This window comes from Mauremys mutica, chromosome 4 (assembly GCF_020497125.1).
Source record: "Mauremys mutica isolate MM-2020 ecotype Southern chromosome 4, ASM2049712v1, whole genome shotgun sequence".
Lineage (NCBI taxonomy): Eukaryota > Metazoa > Chordata > Testudines > Geoemydidae > Mauremys > Mauremys mutica.
In genome coordinates, this window is record NC_059075.1 from 112,317,358 (window position 1) to 112,342,672 (window position 25,315).

The 25,315-nt window shown below is 50.4% G+C and overlaps 1 protein-coding gene across 2 annotated transcripts in view; it reads right to left on the reverse strand.

Moving 5' to 3' along the window:
- Window positions 1-685: 685 nt before the first annotated feature.
- DRD4 (dopamine receptor D4) overlaps window positions 686-25,315 on the reverse strand; it is a 40,138-nt gene continuing 15,508 nt past the window's right edge. The window contains exons 2-4 of one of the 2 annotated variants that reach the window (XM_045015880.1): window positions 16,599-16,711; window positions 12,707-13,260; window positions 686-972 (exon numbers count right to left, since the gene is read on the reverse strand). In XM_045015880.1, the coding sequence (XP_044871815.1) occupies window positions 770-972; window positions 12,707-13,260; window positions 16,599-16,711 (870 nt within the window). In that variant the 3' untranslated portion in view covers window positions 686-769. The remainder of the gene's footprint in view (window positions 973-12,706; window positions 13,261-16,598; window positions 16,712-25,315) is intronic. The other variant, XM_045015881.1, reaches the window with a different exon arrangement.

Genomic DNA, 25,315 nt, shown 5'->3' on the forward strand with positions numbered 1-25,315 from the left:
CAAGGAGTGCTCAGCCAGAATGGTTTAATCGAGATGGCAGTCATCAGGGTTTAAAATATTTTCTCTTGTGCTCTAACACATCAACCTGCACTTTGAAATATTCTTCGCTATTTCCCTGATCAGTATTTCCCTGATAATCCCCACTGAGGAGTCACACTGCAGCAGTGCCAATAGGGGACGCTAATCTGTTAGTATTTAAACTTGCACCTCCTTCCCTCTACAGTAGGTCACCTGCTCAACTTGCTCAATGCTACAGTGAGCGCCCTGGGGCCAGTGCACTTTAATGTCTATCCACCAGGATGCTGAGGTAACCCTCAAAGCAAAGGGGGTGTAGGAAGAAATTGGACCCCTCTCAGTTGTCTTCCCCCAAGGGTCTGGAGAGGTACCGTGTGACAGTCTTCCTCTGCAGTATCGGGCATTGGCTAGTGGAAGAGCCAGAACCACAGACCATAGGCCACTCTGGCTGTTACACAGTCTCTCTCCTTTGGCACTTTCCAGATCTTTGCACTGCAAACTGACCAGAGGCCCAATTTTTATTCCTCCATATTAACAAGTGCATCAGGCCGGGGGTACTAGACTCCATGGACAATTCCTCCCAGGATTGGGGCAGGCTGTTGTGCTTTCAACGTGCATGGAAAAAAGTGTAAAACATAGGAACGAAGCAAGAAATCAAACTTTAATGAGCTATACAAAAAAACCCACTGGGTCATCGTTACTCCCTGCTGTGCCTTGTGCTTTAGTTCCTCCCTGACTCCAGCAGGCGCCAACCTCAGCAGAAGACGTGCAAAGCTTTGCGGAAGAATTTCCTGAACTCTGTGTTGAAGATGGTGTAGATGATGGGATTAAGGGCACTGTTGACGTAGCCCAGCCAGGTGACAATGCTGATGACCTGACTGGGGATGGTGCAGGATTTACACAGGGCTCTTGTTATGTGTACTACAAAGAAGGGTGTCCAGCAGAAGAGGAAAGCGCCTGTGAAAGAGAACAGACAGCAAAGTCAGACACTGCACACAAGTACCATGGGGTGGGGTGGGGTGAGGTGGTAGAGGTAGCTCGTGGGTTGATAGATGAGGCTGTGTAACCCAATGGAGGGGTCACAGGCTAAATGAGGAGACCTGGGCCAAGTCACTTTATTTCTCTGTGAAATACCCTCCCGCTATTTGTGTCTTGAGAGGAACTGTCTCTTACGTGTCTGTACCATAAGGTCTAGGCATTATTGTCAAATACATATTACAGACTGTGCCCTCTCTGTATAGTATTGATACAGACAACACAGCAGGTGAGCCAAACAGCATGAGATCCTGAGATTGTATTGTGCTCTTAGGCCTGGTCTACACTAGGACTTTAATTCGAATTTAGCAGCGTTAATTCGAATTAACCGTGCACCCGTCCACACCAGGAAGCCATTTAATTCGACATAGAGGGCTCTTTAGTTCGAATTCTGTACTCCTCCCCGACGAGGGGAGTAGCGCTAAATTCGACGTTGCTATGTCAAATTAGCCTATGTGTGGACGGAAATCGACCTTAGTAGCTCCAGGAGCTATCCGAGCTTGGATGCTCTGACCAGCCACACAGGAAATTCCCCGGGAAAATTTGAATTCCTTTTCCTGTCTGGCCACTTTGAATCTCATTTCCTGTGTGGACGTTGTGGCGAGCTCAGCAGCACTGGCAACGATGCAGAGCTCTCCAGCAGAGGAGTCCAGGGAATCTCAGAGTAGAAAGAGGGCCCCAGCATGGACTGACCAGGAAGTCTTGGATCTGATTGCTGTGTGGGGCGATGAGTCTGTGCTTTCGGAGCTGCGCTCCAACAAACGGAATGCAAAGACGTACAAGAAGGTCTCCAAAGCCAGGAGAGACAGAGGATACAGCCGGGATGCAATGCAGTGCCGCGTTAAAGTCAAGGAGCTGAGACAAGGCTACCAAAAAATCAAAGCGGCAAACGGACGCTCCGGAGCCCAGGCCCAGACATGCCACTTCTACGAGGCACTGCATGCCATTCTCGGTGGGTCTGCCACAACCGCCACACCACTGTCCATGGACTCTGACGATGGGATAGTGTCGACGGCCAGTTCCTCGGCGATGTTCACAGACGGGGAAGATGAGGAGGGAGATGAGGAGGGGGAGGCAGTCGACAGCGCTTACAATGCTGATTTCCCCGACAGCCAGGATCTCTTCATCACCCTCACTGAGATCCCCTACCAACCCTCCCCAGCCGTTACCACGGACCCTGAATCAGGAGAAGGATCAGTCGGTAAGTGCTTTAAACATGTTAACATTTATTTTTTAACAGAACAGGAATATAAACTAGGCAAAAAGAAGGTCTGTATATAGGGGGACGGAACAGGCATCTTCTTCGGAGATCTCCAGGAAGCTGTCCTGGAGGTAATCGAAAAGCCTCCGCAGGAGGTTCCTGGGGAGAGCTGGCTTATTGGGTGCTCCGTGGTAGGACACTTTTTCCGCGCCAGGCTATCATCTGGTACTCCGGGACCATTGCCTTCACGAGCATGGCAGCATAGGCCCCTGGTTTGTGCTGGCTTTCATGCAGCATGTGCTCTCTATCTGTCTCTGAGACCCTCCTCAGGGTGATCTCGCGCGCAGACTCCTGCATTTAATTAGAGTAATTTGTGTACTATTAGTATTGGGAGTGCTTCACTGTTCCTTTGCATAACAAGAAGCGTCACTTTACAGCCACGTGGTGGAGGCTGCAGAGTGGCAGCATACAGGGATCTTTCCCAGGGAACAGCCGCGAGGGGGTGGAACAGGGGCAGAGTTTATGCTTTCAAGATTGCCTGCAGCAAGAGGACAGAGCTATACATTCACTTTTAAGCAGCCAAAAGTCTTTGGCTTACCATGCCTGGCTGCTCCACGGATTCTGCTATCCTGCCCCGCTTGTCTGATCTGCAGTGCAATACCCCAGGCAATGAAAGCGAAATCAGAAAAATCAAACTTTCCCTGAGTGAGTTCGCGTGAGATAGGTGCTGTGCATGGTCTTGTTCACAGACACTGAGTAGACTGTTTCTTTTTTGAAAAAAATGTATCTTTGTAAGGAATTCACTCCCTTTTTCCCATCACACAGCTGCAACTGTATCCCGACCTGCTCCAGCATGCCCCTCACAGAGGCTGGCGCAGATTAGGTGGCGCAAGAAAAGGACATGGGACGAAATGTTTGCTGAACTTATGGGCTGCTCCCGAGCCAAGGCGGACCAGCAGAGCCAGTGGAGGGAGAACCTCACTCAGCAGCAGCACTCACACAGCGAACGGGAGGATAGATGGCGTCAGGAGGACCAGCAGGCGACTCAAATGCTGCTTGGACTAATGAGGGAGCAAACGGACACGCTCAGGCGCCTTGTCGATGTTCTGCAGGACCGCAGGCAGGAGGACAGAGCCCCCCTGCACTGTATCTGCAACCACCCTCCCCGCCCACAAAGTCCAATACTCCCCTCACCCAAAATAACAAGAAGGAGGGGCACCAGGGGCCGTGAAAACTGTCACTGCACCCCAGCACAGTGCTCAATTACCCAAAAGCTCTCAGTCCATAAATTTTGAGAAGTCCTTCCCTTTCTGGCTCACCCAAGCCCAAATCCCAGTTTCATCCCCCAACTGTGTTGTTGAGTATTAAAAATAGTTTGCTGTTAATTACTGTTTCCGTCATGTTTCTTTGCAGAAGACTTTGTGTGAAGGGGGGGGGGGGGGGTTGTAATTGCATAGGACATTCACCATTACCAGGGTACAGACATGGGGGCAGGATCAACAGCAGGTCACACACTGAGTGCAGTCACTAGGCACCCTGGTCAGTCTGTGAGGTGTTTTTAATGTTCTGTTCATAGGCGGCAGGTGCTCTGCTCAAGGTATATTTGGAGGTGGGTCTCTCCCCCGGCCCTGCCTGGATCGGGCCCTGGCCCCCGCGGGTCTCCCCCCCCACCCCGCCAATTCCCTGCCTGGAGCAGGTCCCAGCCCCCACCTGCAACCCCTCCCCCGGCGTGTCATCTCCCCCCCCGCCGTGCTGCGTCCCTGCCTGACAGTAGAGCGGCTACCCGCAGAAATGCTGTCTGCTGCCTCAGGGTCCTAGCGCCTGCCATCCACAAATGGCAAGGCAGGCTGCCCTTACCCTGCCCTTCTACTGTAGCCCTGAGCCTCTACAATGCCCCAAATGCTCAGCCCCAGCCAGAGCCCTCATCCCCCTACACCTCCTCCCCCTTCCCACACACCCCTCACCCCTTCCTACGCCCCCACCCCCAGCCCAGAGCCTGCACCCAAACTCCATCCCAAACCCTGCACCCCTCACCCCTTCCTGCACACCCACCTGTAACCGTCCTCCCCCCAGAGACCGCTGTAGGAGCAGGAGCCTGTCATTCCTGGAGTCTAGAAGTGGTCTCTACATCACTGCACACCCTACCCACCACAGTCTGCGTCCCAATTTCAACCCTTTAACGCAAAGTCATTAATAAAGAAAACGTCGTTAAGTAACAATGAAACATGGATTTTATTTTTACACGTGTGTTGGAAGGAGGGAAACGGGGTGAACGGGGTATGTAACTGCAGAGGATAGTCAACAGTAAGTGGGTAAAGAAACGGGCACGTTCAGCTTCTCTGTAAAGAAAATGAATAGTCACAGGTCACGCTGCTCGCTGAGGAACCTAGCTTTCAAAGCCTCCCGGATGCACAGCGCTTCCCGCTGGGCTCTTCTAATCGCACGGCTGTCTGGCTGAGCGTAATCAGCAGCCAGGCGATTTGCTTCAACCTCCCATCCCGCCATAAAGGTCTCCCCCTTGCTCTCACAGAGATTGTGGAGCACACAGCAAGCTGCAATAACAATGGGGATATTGGTTTCGCTGAGATCCGAGCGAGTCAGTAAGCTCCTCCATCTCCCCTTGAGACGTCCGAAAGCACACTCCACCACCATTCTGCACTTGCTCAGCCGGTAGTTGAAGAGCTCCTTGTCACTGTCCAAGGCGCCAGTATAGGGCTTCATGAGCCAGGGCATTAGCGGGTAGGCTGGGTCCCCGAGGATCACTGTAGGCATCTGCACATCCCCAACATTTATTTTGTAGTCCGGGAAGAAACAACCTTCCTGCAGGCGTCTAAACAGACCAGAGTTCCTGAACACACGCGTGTCATGAACCTTGCCCAGTCACCTGACGTTGATGTTGGTAAAGCGTCCCCTATGATCCACCAGTGCTTGCAGCACCATTGAAAAGTAGCCCTTTCTGTTAATATACTGGTGGGCCGGTCCCAGGATAGGGATGAGAGTCCCATCTATAGCCCCACCGCAGTTTGGGAATCCCATCGCGGCGAAGCCAGCTATGACGACCTGGACGTTTCCCAGGGTCACTACCTTTGAGAGCAGGAGCTCCACGATTGCGTGGGCTACTTGCATCACAGCAACCCCCACGGTAGATTTGCCCACGCCAAAGTGGTTCCCTACTGACCGGTAGCTGTCTGGCGTTGCAAGTTTCCACAGGGCTATGGCCACTCGCTTCTGCAGTGAGGGCTGCTCGCATCCTGGTGTCCTTGCGCTTCAGGGCAGGGGACAGCAAGTCACATAGTTCAAGGAAAGTGCCCATACGCATGCGGAAGTTTCGCAGCCACTGTGATTCATCCCAGACCTGCAGCACTATGCGGTCCCACCAGTCCGTGCTTGTTTCCCGGGCCCAGAATCGCCGTTCCACAGCATGAACATGACCCATTGCCACCATGATCTCCACGGCGCGGCGTACCGTGCTTTGTGAGAGGTCTGTGCCACTCTCAGACTTCATGTCCTCACCGCGCTGCCGTTGCCTCCTCGCCCGATTTCTCAGCATCTGACTGTGGAAGAGGTGGACGATAAGGTGCGAGGAGTTGACAATGGCCATAAGTGCAGCGATGATCGCAGCGGGCTCCATGGTCGCACTGCAGTGCTGTGGCGTCCGCGCTGTCACTGACAGAAAAAGTGCGCGAACTGATTTCCCGCCGGCGGGAGGGACGGTTGAATTCTGACAGTTATCCAAGACCACCCTCGACACAGTTTTCCCCCCAGCAGGCATTGGGGAGAAATCCCAGAATTCCAATGGGCAGCGGGGAGTGCGGGAACTGTGGGATAGCTTCCCACAGTGCACCGCTTCCAATGTCGACGCCAGCCCCGTTAGTGTGGACTCACAAAGTCGAATTAGTGTCCTTGGTGTGGACACACAAATTCGACTTTGTAAGGTTGATTTCAAAAATTCGAATTAACTTAAATCGAACTAATCTGGTAGTGTAGACATACCCTAATTGCCATGCACCTGTCTGGCTTAGTAGGGTTTTGGGGCTAAAGAAGGCATTACAGAGATGGACAGAGAGACATATCTCGGACACAAATGGAGGAAGTGGAAACCAGGACAAGCATTAAGCAACCTCTCTAGCCATCTCTTCCTGCATCATTACAGGCACAGATCAAGTGTGGTGCCAGCATCAACTTGCACATCAAAAGGAGGGGATACCCATCGATCACCTAGAGCAGGGGTTTTCAACCTTTTCCACTGCAGGACGGTTAAGACCCATTGACTTTTTATGACCCCCAAGTTGAGAACCCACAGCCTAGAGAAAAATAACTATCAGGGTATTGGGTTCAATCTTGTGGTTATAGGTTGAGTGTAACAGCTGCCTTTTGTTCAGCAGGCTCCAGCCCCAAACCACAGGCAGATGCAAGGCTGTCCAGAAATCTGCTACCCTTGGCAGAGTGGTTTGCTGGGTAATGTTCGGGGGTAGGGGGAGCATAAGTGGAAGAACAGTCTGGAGAAGTAGGGTGTGTTCCAGACTTCTGCCAGGGTCACACAGTGTGACCCTGACAGAAGTTGGGAAAAGGGGCTTCTGCTCTGGTGCTGACTAAAGAGGCTTTGGACTGCAAGCAAAGAAGCTCTCTCCTGTTCGTGTTTGTAATAAACCCAAGAGCATCAAAGGACTCCCTGCCTCCATTGTCAGTTTCTCCTTACAGAAACAACTCAACTCTGACTAGATGTATGGGTTGAATGAGGGCAGGTGAGAAGGTGGAACAAGAGTGGAAACTGGAGGGCAGGTACTGCCCTTGGCTACACACCTGTGATTGCACTGGGGAGCTGTGCAGCAGTATCTAAGCACAGCATTTTACCTCTGGTGGGGGTGGGATGTTTTGGTGGTAGCCAAGTTGCTGCTGAATATATTACAGAGGCCTGTGTCAATATGCAGTATATTTCTCTAGCTGTAACAGGAGGAAAGCGATCGCATTCTGAGGCTCACCCTCTGACTTACAGCAGCAGCAACGGTGGCTGCTGCACAAGGAATTATTGGCCCCGAGGTTACAACAACACTGTTCGGTGAAATCATCCCAGGAAGTGCTAGCAAATGCAACAAGCCTGCTCCTTACTTCATCTCATGCCCTACTCCGCTGTGCTTTCCCAGCTTCTACTGCCAGAGAAATGTGGCCCTCTGCATGAGCAGGCTGGCATTCCACTCGCCAGGACAGTGAAAATCAAATGCAGCCCTATTCAGCTCCCACCGAGGGGGTGTCTGATTCTGCAATCCTGCACTAGCAGGAATTTAGGGCTTCACTAGCCTCTAGGGCAGTCCCTCCCTCCAGGGAGAAGGGCCCATGTATCCACCTGCTCCGGGATGGACTGGATTTGCCTCCATCACAGCAGACTGGATTTTAAGTGATGAGCTGTTGTTACTCCATCCCCACAGAGGAGCTGTGCTCCAGGGCCCATAAGGCAGGGAAGCAGCTGTCCCTGAAGACTGCCCTCCTGCAGAGCGCCGAGTTCAGAGCCTCTTGGGGGAGAGGATTTCACCCCCTTCGATCAAAGGGCCGGCTCTGGCTGCCTTGCTGTTTCCAGGCCCTTTTGCTGCAAAGAGGGAGGCACTGGTGGTGGGCTGAACTTTACCCCATTTATAGTGACTGATGAGCAGGACAGAACCGGCCCCAAGCAGATGGGCTGAGGGAGGAAGCCTGGGCTTAACTGCTCAGGCACTGGCCTGGTCCACAGCAGGGTGGCCCTCAAGTCACAGCTCTGCTATAACGGACCTGTGTGACCCTGGGCTTGTCACTGAATCGCTCTCTGTGCCTTAGCTGGCAAAGGCGCTACCATCCCTTGGAGGGGGGGTAGTTTAAATTCATAACTGTGTGGCAGATGCTCAGAGCCTACAGAAGCATTTAGGTCGGCTTCCCCTAGCAAAGGTCATGTGAAGTGCCAGCTTCCAAGTTTCCTCCACTAAAACTCCTCATCTGACCTGCTGCCCCATTGGCTTGGTCTGGATTGCAGCCAGCCGGGCGCTACCCCTTCAGCTCAGGTTCTGCATAGTTGAGACACAAAACCTACCCTGAGTCATGCTTAGCTAATCAAAGGGCCTGTAACGCGCCTCTGATTACAGTTAACTGGAGGCTTAAGCTGGTTTCCTTATCACTGTAAAGCATTTCAGGATGTGAGACAAGCAATTTGGCAGTTGGAAGAGCATAAGCGTTACAACAGGCTGGAGCGTGCGTTGGGCCTGGCAGTTCTGAGGGGCCAGGCTTTGTTCCCTAGCTTTGCTGCCTGGAAGGCCTAAAAAAAAATCAACATTCTCTCCTAGTCTCTTGAACCAGTGAAAGATTTTTGCTATTAACAACACAGTGACTTCTTGAGCATGCAGGACAGAACGGTGGACGGGGACGGGGTGCAACCCCGCTGTCTTTGTGGCCCTTTGACACACCTGTGATGAGGGTCTCAGTGCTGCTGCACGTAGTTGTACGTGATACTCTCATGGAGTTACTCAAAATCTCTCTGTTGGTTGTGCATAGATCAATTACAAAACCAGCTGGACTCCTGGCCTTCATGGAAAGCTACTGCAAGAACAAACTGACCCCACCCTCTAGACCAGGAATGGACAAACTACGGCCTGTGGGCCACATCCGGCCCTTCAGACCATTTAATCTGGCCCTCAGCTCCAGCCGGGGAGCAGGGTCAGAGGCTTGTCCCGCGCCGCACGGCTCCCAGAAAGCAGATAGCATGACCCCCCTCTGGCTCCTACGTAGTTCATGGAGATGTGGCCAGGTGGCTCTGCACTCTGTCCAGTCTGCAGGCACCGCCCCCACAGCTCCCATGGGCCACAGTTTCCAGCCAATGGGAGCTTCAGGGGTGGTGCTTGCAGACAGGGCAGCACGCAGAGCCGCCTGGCCGTACCTTGGAGCCGGATGGGGGACATGCTTTCAGCAGCTGCTTGCAGTAAGCGCCGCCCGAAGCCTGCACCCTGAGCCCGCCCCGTACCCCAATACCCTGCCACAGCCCTGATGCCCCCTCTGAACCCCTCAATCCCAGCCCAGAGTCCCCTCTTGTACCCCAAGTCCCTGATCCCCAGCCCCCCCAAGCCCACACCCCTTCATGTCCCAACAGCTTGCCCCATCCCTGATCCCCCTCCCACCCTCTGAATCCAATGGTCCCAGCCTGGAGTCCCCTCCTGCACCCCAAACTCCTCATCCCCAGCCCCATCCCAGAGCCCTTACCACCACCCCCCGGTACCCCAACCCAGAGCCACCTCCCGCACCCTGAACTCCTCATTTCTGGCCCCACCCCAGAGCCTGCACCTCCTCCTGTGTCTCTACCCCCAATTTCATGAGCATTGATGGCCTGCCATACCACTTCCATACCCCAATGTGGCCCTCAGGCCAAAAAGTTTGCCCACCTCTGCTCTAGACTCATAGGGACCTATGGACACACATCCCAGTCTGCATCCTGGCATTGTGCCCTTGTGCCCAGACAGGAGTCCGAGCAATAACACCATGTCTAAACTAGCAAGCTTACAGCGGCACGGCTGTACTGATTCAGACGCACTGCTGTACAATCGCTTGTGTAGCCGCTCTATGGCGACAGGAGAGAGCTCTCCTGTTGACATAATTACTACCACCTCCACGAGCGGCGGTAGCTGTGCACACTACCACTTATGCCCTGAAACTTGTCTCGGGGTGGGGGGGGGGGAGGAGAGTTCACAAATGGCGACAAGTTTTGCTGACTTAAGTGGTAGTGTAGACATGGTCTAAGTGGTGGAATAAGTTGTCCTGCTACCTCATCAAATCCCTGCCTTTATGTACAGTCCACTTCAATAGGAGATGGCTCTTGAACCAAACGTATCTTCTGCAGCATGTGGTGAATAGTCATGATGCTGATGCCTGAGTGTTTAGTCCTCACGTAACAGAAAAGCCTCCAAGGAGACAAATAAGAGCAGAAAAGGCCCTTGAGTCATTAAAATCTGTGAATCCCAAAAAGCTAAAGCCCAACAGGACCATCTCTTGCCTAGCTTTTAGCCAGCAAGCCAACTCTGATGTAAAGACGGCACCACATCCCTGCTCCTTAGTAGTAAAAAGCTGTGTCAATTTCCAGTTTGAATTATTCTGGCTTCCAGCCAGGGGCTCTCACTATGCCAGAGAATCACTGCGCTGTGGAATGAACTCACACAAGAAAAGGGTAAAAGCCAAGCACTATCACCTGCAGGTGAACACTTTTCACAAAGCGATCCCTCTGTATCGGACTGTCAGCCCTCATCCTCAAAGGAAACCTGCACAACAATTTCACTAGACAAGCCTGAGAGCTTAAATTCATTCCTCTCCTAGAGCAGGTCTCCACGTAAGCGCTACAGCAGTGCATAGGCGCTGATGCAGCATTTTAAGTGAAGACGCTCCTGGCGGCACAGTTAATCTACGCCCCCAAGAGACGGTAGCTATGTTGATGGGAGAAGCTCTATATCAGGGATTAGACTGGTATAGGTACGTTGCTCGGGGATGTGGATTTTTCACACCCGAGCGACATGGTTATATCAATAAATATCTGTAGTGTAGCCCTGGCCTTCATGGATTGAACAGAGACACTGGATTTCTGGCTTATTACAACAATCTGTAACCCACTAACCCTCTCTTTTTGTCCTCTCACTGCAGAGGTGTTAATGGACCACTCTACCCTGAATGGTCCCTTACAGTATGTGCCAACTACTTATGCTAAACAATTTGTCCCACCTTATGCTTTGCTGTGATGCTGAGAGTTCCCCATAGACCTGAAGAAGAGCTCTGGGGTAAGCTCAACAACTTGTCTCTCTCACCAACAGAAACTGGTCCAATAAAAGATAGTGTCTATCTGTGCCTTCAGCTACCAGATTAAAGAGCTGTAAAGGTTTTAGGATAAGCATCATCATTAGCCATAACAAGAGAGGCCAGCATGGATTTCCATGTGGGAGTAGTGAGTATTTTCAGACAGAGGAGATGAGATAGGATTAGCCCTGGGCAGAGCAGCTTTGCTTCCCTCACCTATTGCATTGCAGGTCACAGCAGTTGAGCCAGGATGGCCAGAGAATCATTTCTAGTTCTAGGTGCTCGATTAGTCATGATGATCAATCAAACCTCCGAAACTGCAGGGCTAAATCATAGCTCTGCCCTTCACCCCACACAGGGGGCAGCACAAGACGCTGACTTTGCCTCTTTCGCCCTCACTTTGGTGGGGGTGGGAGGAGGAGTGCCCTGCACCTGGCAAAGCATGGGGGGGGGCAGGGGGAATGGAGACCTTGGCTCCACCTATGCCTCACCCACCCCTGCCTACTCCCCACCTACCTGTCCAGGGGAGGATGTAGCAGCTTGGTAGCTACTACCTCTGTCCTGCAGTGCAGGTAACTGCAGTGGGAAAACAAGGGGGCACCTTACACCCCGGACCATCTGCCCAAGCCACGCTAGGACCTGGCCCTCAGTTGCACTTCGAAGTACAGATTCTTAGCAAAACTAATTATCCAAACCTTTAGGCCTTTTCCTGAGGCTTTCAGTACTGTTGTTCACTTCCAGACAGGCTAGACATACCTCACAGCCCATCCTACCAAGGCCAACGAGTCATCGTGCATTAGGGACGAAACCTTATCAAAACTCAGTAGTTGCTTCTGCCCACTGAAGCATGTGTGTTTGTTTAAATGCAAGCTCACTTTCTGGAGCACAGTGCTGCAGCCAGGCTTGGGAATTGCAGGGACCCTGTCCTGTCCATAGCCAGCTGCCTGGGATGGACAATCACCTACCATGTGCTAATCTTCATGGGATTCTTGCTTTAAACAAAAGGATTCAAATACTTCCATCTTTGCTGCTTAGGTAAGCATTTCTGTTCACCGCCCAATCCCCATCAGCAAACAGATCTCAGCCTAGCCCGTTGGACATGAGATCAGAGAACTGGTGACATGTTTCTTCCTCCCAGTACAGCAGCCAGTATTCTCACCATGCTGGGAGTGCTGCATTAAGGGCATATGGGGACCATGCCTTCCTTGCCAGTCTTGCACCCAAGGAGAACACTGCAGAGCTGGAAGGGAAGAGTCTGGCGCGCTCCCCATTGGTGTGAATCACACTGAAGAATTAAGCATGATGGCTGCATCTGAAGCAGACATGAGACTGAAACACCAGGTGAGATCTTAGGCCAGATGTTCCTGAGACAATCAAGTGCTAATCCTGGCTAAGGGGTGGGTGGGAAGAAGGCTAGTGGTGCCCTGTTAAAATACAAGAGCCCACCTGGGGCCAGATTTTCAACTGCACTCAGGACCAGATTTACAGATGCTTAAAAAAAGCTGACAATTGGGGGCAGATATTCAAGACAACACCTGAATCAGAGACCAATTTTTAAACACAGACAGCCCCCAATGTACCAAGCCTTTCTGAAAATCCCAGTCCCAGTGTAACCCCCTCTACACTGTTCTAGCAGCCACGTAATGAGGACCATCCACTCACCGACCACAACCGGCAGCACCTTCATAGCCTTCCTCTCACGGCCATTGATCTTGGCCTGTTTCTGTTTGTGTCCCGGGTGGGAGTACTTGAGGTGAGGGTAGGAGACAGTCTGGATGCCACTGTTCATCACGTACCCCCTGGGGAAAGAGCACTCGGAGCGGTCATACAGACTGCACTCCTGCAGCTTGATCTCCGCCTGCTTCCTCTCCAGGAGGGGAGGTGGGCAGCCCAGCTTCCGGCCGCCCGCATACACGCTGCTCTTCAGCTTGGCTTTCCTGGCCTCCTCCCACCGCTTGAGTCCCTGGAACATGGCACAGTAGAGGACCAGCATGACCGGACAGGGGATGAAGAAGGAGCAGATGGAGGAGTAAACAATGTAGTTGTTGTCCTCCAGCTGACACAAGGTGGGGTCCCTGTCTGGGACGTTGTTGAGGCCGAAGATGACCGGGGATGCCACGGCGAAAGCAAAGATCCAAGTGGTGGAGATGAGGATCAGCTGCCGCAAGTCGATCTGCTGCCGGTTGTAGTTCAGCGGGATGGAAACGGCGATGAACCTGTGACATAGAGAAAACAGGGTCAAGGCTGGTAGCATGGAGCTGCCCTGAGCTGAGAGAGTGGTGCCAGCAGAGCGTGTCCTCTTCTCCCACCGATCACTGAGTGAGTTGCCTGAGCAATGACTCTGACAGTAAATGGAGCTGTCAATGTTCTCCCACACCCAACCCTGCACCAGGCTGAGATCCTGCTGTTAGCTGGGACCCCTTCTTCCCCTGCACGTTTAGGAGAGCGCCATCAGACCCCATCTACCATGAGGCCATTCCCAGCAGTATCGCTACGTTGATGTACCCAAATCCTCATCACTCACATGGCACTGGCACGAAGTGGAACAGCAGCCCTGATCCAGCTGCACCAGCGTTAGGCCCCCATGGTGCCTGTGCAGTGTGGCACAATAGGGGTTTGTACTGATGTCTCTACATCCATGGTGTTACACCAGGGCCGCCCAGAGAATTCCGGGGGCCCGGGGTCTTCGGTGGCAGGGGGCCCTTCCGTTCCTGGACCCGCCGCCGAAGTGTCCCGAAGACCTGCGGCGGGGGCCCCCCCGTCGCCGAATTACCGCCAAAGCGGGACCCGCCGCCGAAGCGCAGCCCGGTCTTCGGCGGTAATTCGGCGGAGGGGGGCCCCGCCGCGGGTCTTCGGGGCACTTTGGCGGCGCGTCCCGGAACGGAAGGGCCCCCCGCCGCCGAATTACTGCCGAAGACCGGGCTGAACTTCCGCGGCGGGTCCCGCTCCGTCTTCGGCGGTAATTCGCCAGCGGGGGGTCCTTCCACCCCGGAGCGGAAGGACCCCCCCCCGCCGGCGAAGACCGGAGCGGCAGAAGCTCCTGCGCCCGGCCGCACAAGAGTTTGCCGGGCACCCCGGAGCGAGTGAGGGACCCCGCTCCAGGGGCCCCAAAAAAACTCTGGTGGGGGCCCCCGTGGGGCTCAGGGCCTGGGGCAAATTGCCCCTCTTGCCCCCCCCGCTGGGCGGCCCTGTGTTACACTGGTGTGAATTCCCTTAACATAAGCAGGGCTTTAGCTTCTCTTCAGGACAGGACAAATCTCATCTCATCCCTGGGTGAGATTCTATGACTTGTGCAGGAGCTCAGGCTGGTTGCTCACCCAATGGTCCCTTCTGGCCTTAACATCTGTTACTCCCGCCATTTTGGGGGGCCATGTTTGGTGGTCAAAGGATGGGAGGGAAGGTGAAGTCCAGCCATTTGTTTGGGTGACATTCACTGCTTTGTTCTAGGGTAAATAAATTAATTAATGGAGATATCCTATCTCCTAGAACTGAAAGGTCATCAAGTCCAGCCCCCTGCCTTCACTAGCAGGACCAATTTTTGCCCCAGATCCCTAAGTGGCCTTCTCAAGGATTGAACTCTCAACCCTTGGTTTAGCAGGCTAATGCTCAAACCACTGAGCTATCCCTCCCCTCCGGTTCTTCCCTGACCCCACTTCAACACCCGCCTCCTGCACCGCCCCTATTCTCCAACTAGGGATGCTCAGTTCCTTCCCAGGCTGTCACTCCCTCTAGCAGACTGGCTGCTGAAGCCCTATGTGGTGGCACTGCCTCTCCCCTCATCATTCCCAAGAATATGGTGCATCATACCCACAAGTGCTACTCGGTGCATGAGCTCCTGATCTCACTGCCACCTCCCACCCCCCGTGCATGGTATTTATTTCCCATCCTGCATGGCAGAAGAGAACAGCATGGCTCCCTGACAACAGGAAAGGGGCACTTTCTCAGCTGCCTTCCCCTCACCCTAATCATTACTAAGAGTTTCCACAATTGCTGCTTTCTCCCATAGAGAGAGGGTGGCCATATCATTCCCAGGTTGGGTTTCCCATACAGCAGTGTAATACACACCCGCCCACACGATCTGCTTTATACAGAATGCCTTGCCTGTGTGCCCCACCACCACCTGGGATTTTGGCGTTCACCTCATCAAAACTCCCTCAATATAAAGCCTCCGCAGCATGGAGGGGATAGTGCATTTTACTGTAGGTCACCAAGCATGTGCCAGATGGCGGCGGCCAGGTTATTAATGTGGATCAGTCAGTTCTGAGCCAGCAAAGCTTCTCCTTTCCTCACCTCGGGTTCCAGACAGCTGTTGTCACTTCAATTCATGAGACAGATGATTTATGTGCAATAACCCATGGTGTTTAACAGACACTGACCATGGATTAATAGCCACCGCTTGCAATAGCAATGTACCCTCGGACAGAGTTATTAATCCTCCGTAAATAGGTTCTCAACTCTTATTTTGCTGACATGCCATAGCCAGCCTATTGAAATGTAAATGAAATGAGTGCCGGGGGCTGTAATTAAATCTTGTAGGGAGCTATTCTTGTTACACGCGTGCTCCCAGGAGGAGGTCAGGCTGGTGTTTGGAGCCCTGGGACCATAGAGCAAAGAGAGAGCTGAGCTCTGCAAAGGGCACTCTATGACCAACTGATCACTTCCCAGCTGTTTCTTACTCATTCCTTCACTGGCCCAGCTAACGTTTTTCTGTTCAGGAAACGACTGTCACCTCCAAATCCCCAGGAAGGACAACCTTCCTGAACAATAAACAGCCTTTTGTGACGCAGCAATATCCTGCCACTGCCACCCAAATCATCCCGACCTGCTACGCTGGGTTCCGCTCTGCTTATTTCAAAGTGATAGGCAGAAAACCAACACGGAGCCTTGCCACCAAGGAACAGGCGATATCTGCACACGGTGTTGGGCGTAGCAGCTTTCCCAGCCTCAAAAACAAAGACAGCATCCAACAGCTGTTTGGTGGCCTGTGTGAAGCGTGTTTGGTCTGAATCCAGCTTCTAATGGACTGGTGTCTACACCACACCCATTAACCATCCAAGCAGAGAGGCCAGGACTGAATGGGCCCTGAGACTTAACGCTCTGCTTACCCCAGCTTGGTCCTCTGAGCTGGGAATTAGGGCAGGACTCTGGAATCCAAGTGGCTGAAGGCTTATTCTAGACATAGTTCACGCTCTCAAGTCAAACCCAACAAGGGACAGCTCTCATCAGCCCGGGTTCTGCCTTTGGCATCACTATTAACTGCTCCCAGACTGCTTGGACTCCAAGCCTTGGAGAGATGAGGTAGCGAATCTCCACCAAAACTGGGGTTGGAGATGGATTGAATGTATTTCCTCCAAGAGGGACTTCCCTAGGGGGAACAGGGCTAGGGATTCCCTGCATGGCAATGAGGAAAGTCCCAGCCCGTCTGACCTCAGCACCGCTTCAATGCAGAAGGCAGGTGGGGAAACATCCCTTCAATGATTTCCCGGGGAAAGGGCTATAAAGCCCAGACAACAGACAAGCTGGGATGGGCTAAGTAGCTGGGGGGTGTGCTTACCGATCCACGCTGATAGCACAGAGGTTGAAGATCGAGGCCGTGCACAGCATCACATCCATGGTCATCAGTGCGTCACACAGACCCGTGCTCAAGGCCCATACTCCTCCCTGGAACTGAGGGCAAAGAGAGAGGGGCAGTCAGTGCATGTCAGTCCCTGACGCCGCACAGGGCTTTGCAGGTCATTATGGGTAGACAGACTCACACTCCTGGCTAAAAACAGCTGTGCGGACATTGCAACTCAGGCAGCAGCTTGAGCTAGCCACCCCAGCTCAGATTCAGGGGGCCAGATTGGCTCAGGCCTGTGCGATTAGTAGGGATCTGTGCACCCTGGAACTATAAGTGTCACTTCAACATGTTTTAATAAGGGATCCTAGACACAGTCACAAGGTCTGGGATTGTCCTAGGGGGAAAGAAAAAAAGGTTTAAAATCAGGTAATCCCTTCTCTGTCCTAGCTACAATCCCCCACTGAGATGACATCCACACAGGTGGCTTATTCACATGTTGTAAATCACAGCTTTGTTATCCCTTAATTTTTAGCCTGGCTGGAGGTTCACACAAGGGTAAGGTTAATGTTTCCACCCAAAACGCCACCCAGCAGAAGAACTGGGATACAATACAACCACTGCTGACAGGAGTTGGGGGAAACCCACCTGAAACTCATTTTTCATCAGGGTCCATAACCACCACCCCTGAGCCCTCAGAACAAAGAGGTATCTGATTTAATCTGAGATGGGTTCCCTAGTTAATTCACAGATCCTGAACCCCAAAAAGTGATTCCTCTTTCACTTGGTCTAAGTATGAATGCCCCATTTGTAAATAACTACACAGATAAATTACTACTCATTACTACACAATTATTTTACCCTGCCACACTAGATAACGAGCAGACCCTCTGGGAGTATGCTAAAGCAGCTCTAGTTTTGGGGAAATGAACGACATAATATCTCTTGGTGTGATCACAGCCACCAGCCCCAGAGCAGGGCAGAGGAAAAGTGCCAGCAGCAATTTTCATTCCAGAACTTGGCCACATTTGTCTAGCACAGATTGGCTGGAGTAAAAACTTTGCAGAGAGTATATACCCCACAATGGACCTTCCCCCAGCAGTTGAATTGATCAGGTTGAGAAAAGCATTTATGGAAAATGGGTCCATTCTGAACCCTGCAGAAAGGGGAAAAAAACATTTTGAATTTCTTTATGAACTCATTTTCTGAGTTTTCAAACAGCTTTAAGCAGCCAGCTGACAATCACCTACACGGAGGGTGGGCTTGATGGAAAGGAGACATTCAAGGAACTTCGGCCCAGCCTTGAGCCGATGCTTGCATGGAGATGAGCAGTGTAGAAGGGACTTGTCTCTGTAATTGGCTGATCACGGTGGAGTTTCAGGGTTACAGTGGATAACACATTACTAGGAATAATACTCTTGCTAGGAACTAATTTGCAATGCAAATTCTCTAGTCTCAGAGTTGGTCTATGCAACTTACATGGGTATAATTATGTTATACCCATAACTATGTTATAGCAACCTAACTCCCAACATAGACAGCGCTAGGTCAATGGGAGGGCTTCTCCCATCACATAGGTCAATGGGAGGGCTTCTCCCATCACATAGCTACACTACCGCCTCTCGGGGAGGTGGAGTACCTGTGCAGGTAGGAGAATCCCTCCCATCAACATAGGTAGCATCTTCACTGAAGTGCCACGCAGCTGTTTAAGTGTAGACAAGCCCTCAGTTTTTGAAAAAAGTTAACAGTCAGCTAACAGAACCAATGTCCCATCACACACAAAACACTAAGAAGGTTAGCAAACAACATGTGTAATTTCAAATAGTATGAATCATAATATGGTTTTAAATTGAGAGCTTCCGTCCTTTACGAGGCTCCTTTGACCTTTCTGCAATATAAGTATTGAGTGAAAAGAACAGGAGTACTTGTGGCACCTTAGAGACTAACACATTTATTTGAGCATAAACTTTTGTGGGCTAAAACCCACTTCATCGGATGCATGCAGTGGAAAATACAGTAGGAAGATACATACACACAGAGAACATGAAAAAATGCGTGTTGCCATACCAACTGTAAGGAGAATAATCAATTAAGGTGGGCTATTATTAGCAGGAGAAAAAAAAACGTTTGTAGTGATAATCAGGATGGCCCATTTCTAACAGTTGACAAGAAGGTCTGAGTAATAGGGGGGAAATTTTGCACAGGGAAATAGTTTTACTTTGTGTAATGACCCATCCACTCCCAGTCTTTATTCAAGCCTAATTTAATGGTGTCCAGTTTGCAAATTAATTCCAATTCTGCAGTTTCTCGTTAGAGTCTGTTTTTGAAGCTTTTTGTTGGAGTACTGTGACTTTGAGGTTTGTAATTGAGTGACCAAGGAGGTTGAAGTGTTCTCTGACTGGTTTTTGAATGTTATAATTCTTGACATCTGATTTGTGTCCATTTATTCCTTTGCATGGAGAGTGAGTTTTCTTTCTGTTTAAACAATAGTTTTAAATCTAATCACAGCATCAGGGTCACTTAGCGATTCAGTAATGTATTTATGTATTTCTTACCTTATCGCATGCTGTATATTTTTTTCTGAAGCCATGGCATGCTAGCATCACTCCCTAGAATAAACCAGATGTTTGAAGTGCAAAGGTTGTGCTCTCTGACTGCGCTAGGGTAGAGCTGCCAATGCCCCAGCAAGGGTTTGCTCAGTGGTTTGAGCATTGGCCTGCTAAACCCAGAGTTGTGAGTTCAATCCTTGAGGGGGCCACTTAGGGATCTGGGGCAAAAAAAATAGTTGAGGATTGGTCATGCTTTGAGCAGGGGGTTGGACTAGATGACCTCCGGAGGTCCCTTCCAATTCTGATATTCTATCATTTCTCCAATAAGCAGTCCTTATCTTCACACCCATTGCATCTGTTCCTCTCTTAGGGGACCAGGTTATTTTGACCAGTGATCTCTCACTTAGTTCTGCCTGGAGATGTGAGGCCTGATTCTGATCTCAGGCACTGAGCCTGAGTGCAGACTCACTGAAGTCTGGAAGCCCATATTGGCTGTGTGGCTAACATCAGCACAGAAGCTGAATATTTGGTGACCAATTATCTCTCCATATGACACCTAATTACCCACTCAGTAACATCTGAGTGTCCTAGTTGCACTTCCCATTGCAGGTGAGCCAATGGCATTTTGAGACCCGAGTGCGGCCGGAGAAGTGGACGATGTGAGCTGAAAACAGCACAGAGTTACACAGATCTCACGGCACACCGTTAATTATGACATTTGCTAGGGCACGGCCGCTTGTCCGCTAATTATACTGCGGAAACATCCCATTGCCGAGCTGAGGAGTAACAGTCACTCTCTTATACAACCCTGGTGCAGTGGCTGCCTGAATATCCTATTCAGCTACTGCATTAGCAGGAAGATATTGATGAAACAGGAGGGAGTCGAGAAAACAGCAACAAAAATGATCGTGGGAGCTGAAGAGCTAGAGATAGTGTCTGGGGGAAGATAAAGAGCTAAATATTTTTAAGGAAAGAGCTAAACACCACTGAGACATGCTAAGAATCTGTATGCTCCTGGGAGATGAAGAGGGGTTATTTAGTAGGATACGCAAGGGTAGAACTAGGAACAATGGAATAGTGCTCAGAAAGGAAGGAATTTAGACTGGATATCAGGAACAGCTTCCTGGCACCGAGATATTTTAGCATGTGGAACAGTTTCCCCGGGCTAGTGGCAGAGACTCCATTGCTTGGGACAGGTGAACAAAATATGCAGCATCAGGAATTATGGCACAGCAACATCCTGGGGAGAGTGCAGGTATCTCACGGGAGGGAGGGAGGCTAGAGAGTGACTTGGATCAGGTTAGGAGCTCTCTCTGTAAGACCAGGCCTCATCCCTTATGTCGTTGGGGGGTGGGGTTGTTGTTAAAGAAAACCATTTCACTGAAACCTGAGACTCCCAGCTTCCTCGGGAATGTCACAGGAACAATCTGGCAGAGACAGGTTGGGTGAGCCACTAGGCCTCTTTCAGCTCTAGCTTCAATGTTCTGGTCTCCCATGTTTAAGAAGGATGAATTCAGACTGGAACGGGTACAGAGAAGGGCTACTGGGATGATCCAAGGAAAGGAAAACCTGTCATATGAAAGGAGACTCAAAGAGCTTGGCTTGTTTAGCCTAACCAAAAGAAGGCTGAGGGGAGATATGATTGCTCTTTATAAATATATCAGAGGGATTAATATCAGGGAGGGAGAGGAATTATTTAAGCTTAGTACCAATGTGTACACAAGAACAAATGGATATAAACTGGACACTAGGAAGTTTAGACTTGAAATTAGATAAGGTTTCTAACCATCAGAGGAGTGAAGTTCTGGAACAGCCTTCCAAGGGGAGTAGTGGGGGCAAAAGACGTATCTGGCTTCAAGACTAAGCTTGAAAAGTTTATGGAGGGGATGGTATGATGGGATAGCCTAATTTTGGCAATTGATTGATCTTTGATTATTAGCAGGTAAATATGCCCAATGGTCTGTGAGGGGATGTTAGATGGGGTGGGATCTGAGTTACTACAGAGAATTCTTTCCTGGGTGCTGGCTGGTGGGTCTTGCCCACATGCTCAGGGTTTAAACTTTAACTGATCGCCATATTTGGGGTCGGGAAGGAATTTTCCTCCAGGGCAGATTGGCAGAGGCCCTGGAGGTTTTTCGCCTTCCTCTGCAGCATGGAGCACAGGGCACTTGCTGGAGGATTCTCTGCACCTTGAGGTCTTTAAACCACGATTTGAGGACTTCAATAACTCAGACATAGGTTAGGGGTTTGTTACAGGAGTGGGTGGGTGAGATTCTGTGGCCTGCATTGTGCAGGAGGTCAGACTAGATGACCATAATGATCCCTTCTGACCTTAAGTCTATGAAACTATGATTGTGATTGAGCCCTGCAAGGCTGTGCAAGGAAGTCAGGGGGCATAAGGTTCTTCCTGCTGTGTGATTGTGCAGGGCTTCCCCAGATCAGGGGCCCGGGGGTGGGCAGGCAGAGCAGCTGCTTCATGTCTGACACTCCTTTCAGGTGAGGATGTGGGCAGGGCCGGAGGTGGAGAAGACTGGATGCAAGGTGGCAAGCAGGCTCAAGGGAACTGAGACTTGGAATCACTTTGGCTTGCTGGGGTGGCAGAGCTCCATGGTTTCCCTTGCTCAGGGCTGAAAGTACACACTCAGTCTTGCCCGTTGTTTGCTACAGAGGGGGACTTTTGCACCAGGGAATCCTTCCCGGCACAGTAATAGGGGGCTGTCTCGGAGCCAGCCTGGCATGTATGCCACCTGCTGTACATACTCTGTATATCTGAACAAGATTCTGCTCCTTCCCAACCCCTCTTCCCCTCTCTTTGTCCATCCTTCAGTGAAATCTCAAGCCTGATTCTGCAACATTGCAGGTCATTTACAAGATGTGTGTCCCAGACCATGGACAGGGGTCAAAAGGAGAAACTGGGCTGTTTTTTGGTAAAGCACAAACATCTTCAGTCATGGAGGGGATAGGCAATGGGCCATCCAAGTAAATACTTTTTGTAAAAATGTCCTTTTATATAGATAGATAGATAGATAGATAGATAAAATACATACACTAGTGTCTAATGGACCAATGCACCTTGCACCCCAACCTCCACTGCACGCGACAGAAGCTCGAGGGGAATTACAATTATATAATGCAAATCTTGCTCCAGAGTGAGCACCCCAAGTCAGATTTTGCCACTTTTACTGATGCTTAGTTGTCCCTTTCGCTGGGGTCAAAGTGTGGTTTAACCACAAGCCCTATACAACTGGCAGCACAGTTGTGCTGCCCCAGAAGCAAACCAGCAACCAAATTATGATTTGTGACAGTAATGCTCTGGTTCCCCATTCTCCAGACAGATGCCCCTGATCTCGGTGAGGGCCACTATAAATACAAACAATGGGAACTAAACTTTGAATCCCTTCATCTCTGAGTTGAGCTTTGATGTGTGAAAGTCTAAACCCTATCTCATGCACCATCCTTTTCAACAGAAGCAACGACATTAATACCATATCCCTTTGAGTCCCCCAGCATAGGAAGGGACGAAGTTTAAAAGAGAGGCAGGGAAATCCCCAGTTGGAAGCTGCTCGCTGTCACTGGGCAAGTCTCATTCAGGCAACCCAGTAAGCCTCAGACCAAACAAATACTACATTGCCATTTCTCAGGTCTTCCTGCAAAGTTAAAGAGATGCCGATGCCCCATGGAAAACCATCAACAAACATCTGCTGAAAAACTTCCATTTTATTAACTCAGTTTAAGGAATTGTTTTATCCAAAATGCCTCCATCCCAAATTCTGATAACTTTCCTTCCCTTGCTCTAGTTAGAAGGATGGTCCATGAAGCTAGGTCTAAGATTTTGCACATGTAAGAACTCTGCTCTCTTTAGAAGTGATAGGTTTCAAAGTTTAGTCCCATCAGAGCTTTGATTTTATTAACATTATAGGTGTCCCCTGAGTTATTTGCAAACTCGAGGTTCTACTGTATTCAGAATCCTTCCCAAACACATACTTTACAAGGGAAGGGAGCTGCACAAGGATTAATAGCAGCCAGTTGTGATGTCAGTGCAAGGTTGTGATTTCTGCTGAGGAGTAGGACCAGACGGACTCCAGGGAAATGGTTAGTTTTGTGCAAACACCCTGACCAGAACCTTGGAGCCAGATGAAGGTTCAGATCAGACTTAACGTTTTGAACCTCTCTCTAGAACTGGCCAAATACAAACACCAAACACCTTGAGAGCATTGGGAAGGCATTTTGATTCAGTCCTCAAGTCAAACCCTCAAGTCTTGCCACATTCACATCCTGGGGGGTAGGTCTGACTATTAGAAAGATAGGAAGTTTGGATCTGAGGACCAAGATTTTCAAAAGTCCCTGTGAGTTTTGGGCACCTCATTTTTGGGATGCCCAGCTTTAAAAGGACCTGATTCTCAAAGGGCAGGAGCTCAGCACTTTCTGAAAATCAGGCCCCTTTAAAGCACCTCAAGTTGGGGACCCAAAATCACTAGTCACTTCTGAAAGGTCTCAGCCTAGGGTTTTAGTTCCTCTCTAGGCTCCAGCAGAGAAGGAGAGAGAAAATATAAAGGAGAATCACTTCTAAATAGAAAAAGTCTGTTTTCCATGTGGTATTAGCAGCATTTAAGGATGACTTGTTGCCATGCAGCATGACCCTCCGGCTGCATTAGCTAAGGCACCTCCAACTGCCTCTTGGATACTTGACTGACTTGGAATTAATAGAGACAGAACTGGCTTCACTGGGTCGTGTGATGAATTACTACCTAATTACAGTAGGTTGCAGGAGATTAGCCTGTCAAGGTACACAGTGTAAAGCTTTAAAGATCTTATATGGCTTAGGCTTCCTTTAAATAGTGTTAAAAGGCAACTTAGTTTCCACCCGCTTTTATTTTCTGCTTTTTAACAGGGAAAAGTGTTCTGTTTTTTTCATGGGAAATATTGGCAGCATTTCTGCCAAAGCTGGATCTCTTTCTAGTGAACATTCTCTTCACACAGTGCAGATAATGGAACTCAATGTAGAAGTGGGTTCCCCCAGCCACCCCCCAAATCCCATTCAGTAGGTTTTACAAAATTCTCTAGGTGTAGTTTGCACAGCCCTTGCAAGAATTGCATCAATAACCAGCTTGCTGAAGGCTCATGAGAGGCCAGGCTAATTAATTAGTCCCTATTCAAAGAGCTTTAGTTGTCTTAACATCACTTCTTAGAAGATGGGCAGCCATAGGTCTGTGTTTGGCAGAGGTGACGCACACTGCCTTTAGCAGGATTCACTTTGACAGACAGTCTGGTGTACTGGAAGGCACATAAAGCTAGATGCTTCAAGGCATAAGTCAATCTCTAGTTGACTGGGGTTAGAAAGCAGCTTTCTTTATAGGCAGGATCTTCCATAATTACCCAATGTGGGGTTTCTCACACCTTTTTTCAGGGAGGTTTTGAGGCCTGTGCTATAAAGGAGATCAGACTAGATGATCACAGTGGTCCCCTCTGGCCATAAGACTCAATTTATGAATATATCAAAACTTCCTCTGAAACATCTGGTGCTGACCACAGTCAGAAACAAGACAGTGGACTAGATGGACCACAGGTCTGATCCAATCTGGCAACTCCTATCAGAACACCAGCTGCCAAACTCCTGTTATACCATGTGCAGCCACCCTAAGATCCTACGACAAATCACGAGACAGGGAAAGAACTCAGATTACCTTGTTCTCTTGTTCCGAGACTCCTCTCTGAAGAGAGCTGGATTGATCTCGGTGAATGTGCCTTCTCATGAACAAACATAAACCCTAATGTCAGGAGCAATCCCACACTGGCTATCCAATGAGAAGCAACAACGCTAATGAAATCTTCGGGGGGGTAGGGGGAGAAAATGAAGGTACTTGTGTCAGCCCCAGGGCTAGATGCTTTACTCTGCCTTGCCAGGCTGGAGGCCCAGGCTGGACTCCTGGTGGCTTGCTTGCTGGGCTAACAGAAGAAGTAAAGAAGGAGGAGGAGGAGGAGGAAATAAAGGGCTAGATCCACAGAGGGATTAAGTGCCCAACTGCCACTTTAGGTGTCTAAGTCCAAAATTTAGATTCTCAGAACCCCCACTCAGCTGCTGCCTAGCCCTAGAGGTGCCTACATTTCTGCCAGCAGGTGTTCACAAAGCTGCCCAGATCCTGACGCCACCCAACACAGCTCAGC